Source organism: Brassica napus, chromosome C9 (genome assembly GCF_020379485.1).
Source record: "Brassica napus cultivar Da-Ae chromosome C9, Da-Ae, whole genome shotgun sequence".
NCBI lineage: Eukaryota > Viridiplantae > Streptophyta > Magnoliopsida > Brassicales > Brassicaceae > Brassica > Brassica napus.
The window spans coordinates 123113-131374 of record NC_063452.1 but is presented as its reverse complement, the minus strand read 5'-3'; the positions used below and the strand labels follow the sequence as shown (position 1 = coordinate 131374).

At 32.1% G+C, this 8262-nt stretch overlaps 1 protein-coding gene across 1 annotated transcript; it reads right to left on the bottom strand.

Moving 5' to 3' along the window:
* Positions 1–543: 543 nt before the first annotated feature.
* On the bottom strand, positions 544–1670 carry LOC125593343 (probable pectinesterase/pectinesterase inhibitor 41). The gene has a single exon (XM_048769852.1). It carries the CDS (start codon positions 1633–1635, stop codon positions 544–546), a length of 1092 nt encoding a protein of 363 aa, XP_048625809.1. The 5' UTR covers positions 1636–1670.
* Between the last annotated feature and the right edge of the window lie 6592 nt (positions 1671–8262).

The window sequence follows — 8262 nt, the reverse complement described above, 5'->3', positions numbered from 1 at the left end:
TTTAAAGTCAATCCAAAAATATGCGTCGGCAACATGCAAAAGTGTTTTGTATTTCTATTGCAAATATGACAAATATAGTAATTATTTTTAAAATACTCGTTTTAAGTATCATAAAAATTGTAAATTGTGAAAATAAACTTTGAGCATATTAAAATTCATAAAATGAGACATGAATCTTAAAGAATTTAGTAACTCTTTGAATTCGAATCATTAGCTTTTAAAACTCATATACAGTTCAAAACTAATTGTGGTACTATTGGAACTAAACTTAATTATTTATATTTAAAAAAAACTTATTTATTTAAATGTTACTTCAAGGTACTTGTTTTGATTAAACAACTACACAATATTAGTATTAGTATTATATTTATATTATGAATGTCATTTTGACACTTTTGACAACATTAGCTATTTTCATAATATTATACTACAAAATTCATAATATTAATTTTCTTTTCAGATATAATTAGTAGTATTTTAACTAGCTTTTTTGAAGAACTTTTAAAACTATGCACCAATAGTATTTTAACTAGCTAAATATAGCTACAAACTAAAGTCATTCATGCATGTGGAATAAAGCATATCATATCTCTTATGGACGTACCAAAAGTGGCGGAGTGGCGAGTTGAAAGTGGTCCAACCGTCAACGACGCTCCGGTTACCGGTAATAATCGTACGGTTGATTCCGTCACCGATCATCATTAGATACCTTTTGTTCTTAGCGATCAATACGTTTTCGTCATAAACACCAGACGTCACGTAGATAACAAAGTATCCAGCTGTACCGTCGGTTTTGTTCGGCGCCGCCGCAACTGCGTCCGTAATGGTCGTGAAATTCCCTGTTCCGTTTTGGTTCACCGTCACAATGTCACTCACAAGCACCGTGTTATCGTCATTGTCGTCGGCGAGCTTCCTCCTGCTTAAAGACTCGTAAACGGCGCGCGTCTGTTCCGTCATCTTTAACGGCAAAGCTCCGTTACGAAAGTGACGGAGCGGCTTGTTGTGAGAGTGAGTGTTCTTCGGGTGGGCCCAAGAGTAGCCGGTTTGTTTCTTCTTCTTTGGGACCCACCCTTTGGTGAACAAAGCGAGGGAAACGCTGAAAAGCTTCGTGTCGTTAATGAGAGGCAATGCGACGCCGTTCCGTATGGTCCACGAGGAGGAAGCCGCGGTGTTGACCCCGTCGAGACACGTTTGCTCGTTGGTCAACGCCGCGGAAAGAAGCGTTTGGATATCATCGGCTTTCGAAAACGACAGCGTTTTGGACGATGCGGTGACGTTGACGGTCTCGAACGACGTTGTGAGATAGTCCGTAGTGAGGCTAGCTAAGTCACGGCAGTCTTGGAGAGCTCCAACGGCGGAGTGTGATAATAAGCCTTTGTTGCGTTTGAGGTATTTGTCTATCGTGCGTGTGAATTTTCGCGACTGCGTTAGTGACTTACGTAGGGAGAAGCGGCCGTAGTCCCGAACGTCCCCTTGTGACGTTTGTGGGAACACTGACTTGCAGAACTTGGGGTCCGGAGTCGTTTTGCAGATGCTTGAGGAAGAGTTTGATGAAGAAGTAAGGATTTGAGAAGCAATGAAGAGTGTTTGAAGAGACAAGAAGAGTGTAATGAGCAAGAGTTTTGGAAATGTCATGTTTCTGTTTATTGTATTTGTTAAATGAATGTTTTGTATTTGGAGAATTAGGTTTAGTGGGTTTATATAGAGTGGAGGAGGTTGGGAGGTGGTCCATATAAATGTTACTGACATGGAGAAAATTTTCACAAATAATCTAGTATAAATGTAGCTGTTGTGGCCATATTTTCAATTGTTTTATTCAAAATCTAAGTTATGTGATGTGTTATTTAAATGTTTCCCCTTTTTATTTTAATTATAATATAACAAAACAACAATAATGGCCGATCTATGTAGTTTTTTTTTTCCAAGTCAATATCATGGAGTCTTGTGTGAGAAAAACGCGTTGTTACGTATATATTATATTCATCGGACATTGCATCTCCAAAGCTGCCCAGCTGTTTTTGGTAAAGATCTATGTCCGTTCATGTCCTGGCTCTAATCGGATAATGATGGAATACTATATTACGAGATATCGGGATATGTATAACTAACTCACCAGTGTATTAATTATATATAAATATTTATGCGTAAAACTACAATGAATATAAAGCTTGAATATTATGCGTATTTCGTGTTAAAATAAATAAAATCAATTTATGAACTGCTCAGATCCTGTAGAATAATTATTGTCGATGGCGGTGGCAATGTGTTAGGCAATAGTATGCATATAATGTATTACTATTAATGTATGTGTTTCAAAAAAAAAAAAAAGTATTACTATTAATGTATATTCTCTATAAACTTTCGTTGTTTCGCCTAAATTAACTATATTAGGTATGGACTATTTGACTTATGAGCTCAAATAATTAAACAATAATTGTCTAATTACTTTCTTTTTCTTTTGTAAAGTTGTGATAATTTATCTATTATTGTACGCCTATATGCACCGGCATGTTATACACACACATTTAGCTTGTAAATTTACAACCATTACCATAATTCATTTTTGTAGGTGTATATTTACTACACAATTATCATAACACCAGCAGATTCAAAAGGAAAAATAAAAGAATGAACGTCGGTTTTGTATATTCGAAGGATTAACATTAACTTCTTTTTTTTTGTTCAAAAGGGATTAACATTAACTATTCTTGTAAATTACAAAGATATTCGTCTGTTTGATTTTTTCTAGTTTTTGGTGTTGCCAGGGATTGAAAGAAAAAATCTGCAACTTATTTTAACCAGATCCAAGCCATATTAAACGTGACTTTTGATTGATAAAATATTTATGAAATGGTATTTAAAACGTCATTTCGCTATTATGCATCTTATCAAACCAAAACTATAGTTTTATGCAGCTTCCTATTTTTAGTAGAAGAGAGATCTCGTTAAGTTAAGAGTAGCATAAGAATTTAAGAACATTTTCCCATTTTTCAACATTTTAAAATATGTATTTAATGTGGTGTAGAAAAATTGTATGAGCAGGAATATCTTTTTGGGTCAACACGCAGAAATAATTGAGACTGAAGAAGTGTCAACTGTCCAGCCACATTCTAATCACGTCCTGGTCCACCTTAAGATTTTGCATTTTTAAACTAAATAAATATTCCTAAACCTCATGAAAACTTAAAAATTCTGCAGTTGTGTTGACTAAACTGGTTATTCAGTAGTTAGCATTCCTTAATGTTATTTTGCTAGTACTATTCTGTTTGTATCTAAATATTATTGTTTGTCGCATTAGTTGGACAGTACTGCATATTTTTCTTTGCTGGGGACCTTTAAAAGAGAATATGTGTTAATGATAAAATTGCAGACGGTCCGAAAGCGATGGAGACTATAGGCAAAGACTTGCTGTGGAATCAAATTAGCCAAACACTTTTCTTTAATATAACCTTCATTTCTTTGGTTGCGTTTTTATTTTATTAAACTTGCATGTCATCATAGTAATCCTTTTACGTTAGTTTTAATTGCTTATATTTGTATAATTTTTTTTTGTTAACAATTACAGACTCTAAAATTCAAACTGATAGCACATGTCTATGCGGACATGTGTATAGGGTGAATCCTAACACTTCTGGCTAGTTTGTGTGTCATTGTTTTGGTCGCTCTTGATACATGTTTCATAGCAAAAGAGTTGATTTTTTCTTTGCATCTTTGGTACTCTTCAACGTATATGGCGAACGCGGTCTATTCTTATGGTGTTCACTAACTCCAAATAATTTGTCGCAAAGTTAAAGTGCTCATATATTTCATGGCTCATTTTCGAAAACAATGGAGAAAGACTACAATGTACATTCTTTATCTCATCAATCCATCATATCCTTATAACGAGCAATACCATACCAATCATGTACACTGATCACATTCTTTCCAAACCTATTTATATAACACTATCTTCATGTGTGTGGGTCTGGTTATTCTCTCTCTATATCCATCTGATATGCATTTTAATTCTCACTGTCGGATACCAAAATAGGATTCCGTCCAAAGAATGTAATCTGTTTGTTAAAATGTTTTGGGGTCTCGATCTATATTTTATACGACTTATTACTTCTTTCTTTTTAAATATACCGTAGTATCTATGTAAATTGATTATTCTTATTTGATAGATTCCATCATAGATTCCACATTAGCAAATACTCCATCTGTTTCAAAATACTTGATGTTTTAGATGAATGCACAAGAATTAAGACATACTCTTTTTTCTAAAAAGTAACATTAAAAATATAAAGTAAAACTAATTCAGCCAATCACAAAACCTACGATAAAACATCATTGATGACACAGTTTTCTGTAAAACTAAAACTAATATAAAAATATCAAAACATCAAGTATTTTGAAACATTTTAAACTCTCCAAAACATCATCTATTTTGAAACGGAGGGAGTATCAAAAGCATTGGAATCTTTATGGATTTATGGGATACTAGAAAGAGTCCAAGTTCTCAGTGTTAGTGGAAATTCACAAAATATGATTTCTTTTGTGGTAATTTTATATTCTTGGTATTTGAGTAAGTACAATATGATCATACATGGAAAAATTAGGAACTACTTATTGAATTTGAATTCGTTCTATGTAAAGATAATAAAGTTTTAAAGGTGAAGTTTTAAAAATGCTTTATTAAATCCTAATATGCCGTGAAATCTTAGAAAGCTTAATATAAAACTTATATGTATATAGAGTTTCAAGTTTTAGAGCATCTGCAACTTCACTATATATTTTTTTTTAATTGAGTTTCGGGTAAAATATGTACTAACCCAATTCTACATTTTATTTTATAATGTGTAAAAATGAGCTTATTCTAAAATGGAATATCATTCGAAGAAAATTCACTCCATTTGAGAATTACTCTAAGTAAAAGTTTACATTAGAATTTTACTCTATTCTCTTACATATGTATTTCCTGAATTTAACAGAAATTTATAATTATCTTAAAATACAATTATGTTTGTAAATAGAACATAGTTTATCTCCAACAATCATTATAAATATTTTTTTATTGCTTTATGAAGATAGAAGTTTTACAAAAAAAATTCGTCTCACAAAGATTAGAACTTTGTGATGACAAAAAAAAAGATAAAATTTTATGTTTTCAGTGTAATTTTTATCTTTTAAAAAAAATTCTTGGCCATATACTTTTGGATAGAAATGCAATTGCTTGTTTATTAAATATACTCAACTAAACGCATTAATACTACTTCATTGAAAAAGTAGACGTGGTAATTAACTGAATTCAGTTTCCTAGGTACGGTTCTATAGTCAAATCGATAGCTAATTACACTCATTTTCTAAGTAAAGTTTACCCCGTAATTCCAAATTTAAAGTATCGTTAAGCAATGAAGAATTGCGCCATGCTTTGAGTTTGATTAAATGTAAAAAGTTAATGGAAAACAGTGACACGTATAAGAATGTAAGGAATGGAGAAAAATGGCACGCATGTCATCCTCAACTTTTTTCTCTCGTCAATTTAACTCAATTTGTTTGCCGACATAATTATACCGAGATAGACATACAAAAACGGCACGCATTATATAATCTGCAATTCTACGTGTATGTAATGTCATTATGGGAAGCTTTGAAAATCTTTATGAAGGAACGTATCAAAATTTAAGAACATACAACCACAAGATAAGGGAGCATTTATCTTGCAAATTGATCTATAACCAATGTAATTTTATTTATACAAAAATCTCCAACTTTTACATTATAGTTTTCTTTCTAAATATATAGTTGAAATGTACATCCTTATTTTTAGTTTTACATTATTATTTTTCTGTCTGAATAGTGAATATACAGTTGACATCTACATCGATATATTTTGGGAGACACTTGTTATATAAATGCAGCTTAAAATGCTTCCTGCTCCTGGATATGTAAAATATAAATATAAATTATTTAAAAAATCGTAGATTTACAATTTAGTTTCAAGAGAAATCGAACTTGTGATTCTCTAACAACTAAGGGCCTGACTGGTTCAAACGCAGCGGTTGCGGTTACGATTACGGGAGTTTGTGGATGCGGGCAATTGCGGTTTCTAACGGTTTTAAGAAATTTGTACGACTGGTACTGCGGTTAAAAATTGGTGCGTTTGCGGGTGACTTATCACTGGTTAACTACCAAATACGGTAACAGTCAAATAATAAATTAACAATATTTACATTTAATATAATTATAAAAATATCAAAAATCATAAAATTATAATAAATATAAAATTTATATTTAGAAAGTTATAATTTTAATTTTTGAAAATTTATTGAAAATGTTTTTATTATAAAATTTTATAATATTTATTAAAATATAATAGATATATTTTAATATTTCATAATTTCAATTTTAAATTTTTTATTAAATATTTTTACTTTTGTATATATATTGTTTAAAAAAAAAAAATTTACCCTCCCGCAAACGCTAGTTGGAGCCAACTTTTAAATTTATGAGATTCAGAGCGGTTTGAAGCGGTTTAGAACGATTCGAATGATTATTGCAAACCGCCGACAACCGCTACCAACCGCAAAAGCTGCGTTTGCGGGTGGTAGCGGAAAAACCAGTCGCCCCCTAAATATAGAATGCTGCAACGTAAGCAAAATATTTATATATCTGTTATAGATATTCTAATCCTGGAAATAGATATATAGTCACGTTGAAAATACTGGTAGCGCTAGGAATGATCATAAGACATGCTTGATGATGACAAATTGGCAAACAAGGGATACATTATTTTCCTAACGTCTTTGAATATTATTGAAAGAATCCAACTAAGAAACCAACAACAAGAAAAAACCAATTTAGAATCACGTATTTTTAACCTCTTATTTTGTTAATTTTTAAAACTTCTTTTTAACACAAAACATCTTCAGAGAAAAGAATGATGATAAAACCTTACATGGAAATTAGTTAAAGAAAACAAAAACAATCGTCTTATATTTTTTTTTTAATAATTGGAAGACAATTCAAAACACACAAATCATAACAAAATCAAAACCTAGAAGATAAGTCAATTATTATTTCTTTTAATCTAAAATTAACCGTATCATCGTCACATGGGAACAGAGTGATAAGAGAGAAAGTTCGAGTAATCTATTTTCTTCATAATGTACACATAATTGCTACTTGTAAGAAAAATATTTAAATAACATCCTAACTTCTTATATTCTTATTTCTAATCCATGCATACGATATGCAGCACATAGACTAATTAATATCATGAGCTGAGCTTCCTAGATAAAGAAGAAAAATCACTACACTTGCGGAGGACCTCCAATCATTCGACTAATGTGGAATAGCGTTGGTCGGAGTAGGTGTACTATACATATTTATTAGAAGGCGAATGCTGAACAACCGCAGGAAAAAAAATTCAAGCGCAACGGATTGATCGGAAAGGATCATAGCAGATTATCCTCAAACGAGAATCACCTTCGTTCGAATTGAAATCATCTCAAAACCAATCGTCGAACAAAAAACCGACTCCCTTACTTTTTTATCGAACAACCAAATAAAATTTGTCGGTTTAACATTTTCAGACCGAAAATGACTTTTGTTTCTACAAATGCTCCAAAACTGTTAATAATTAACTCAGACCCATTAAGGGTTTTGATGAGCTTTATTCTGCTAATACAGGTCCATAGAAATTAGGACTTTATAGATAATGTCCAATGGATCAAAGTATTAGTAATGGTCATGCTTGGTCAAATTTACATATTTTTCCAATACAAATCGATCATGAATTTATTCATACCAAATCTATTTATTTGTACATGAGAACATGTGTGGGTTAATTGGTAACAGTGGCAGAAAGTCATTACCGAGTTCGAGACTTAATTGGGTCTGTAACTATTGGGCATAATCTTCTTGTCTTGTAGGCCCGTTTAGCGTCTCTGTAGCCCAGTTTTCTCTCCGACCATACCAGCTGATAGAGATTTTCTTCTCAGTTAGGCCTTGAACATAACACAGTGTCGGAGACATAGACTGAATGCAAATGAATTCAAATCTTTCATCGCAAACTTACTTAACATTATGGCGCAATATTCAAAGTTTGGCTTGTCTATGGAGACTTGTGCTTCCTTTCTTTGGTTTTCCTCGTACATTTATGTTTGCAAAGGGACAAGTTCAAAGATACTCATGATACATGCTTCCTGCTACCCAAGTAGGCATACCAAACTTTTAGGCTGAGGTGATTTCGGTAAGGAAAGACAAACACGATCTAAT

Coding starts and splice junctions, on each gene's coding strand:
- LOC125593343 (XM_048769852.1), bottom strand. CDS start 1,635: ATGACATTTCCAAAACTCTTGCTCATTACACTCTTCTTGTCTCTTCAA.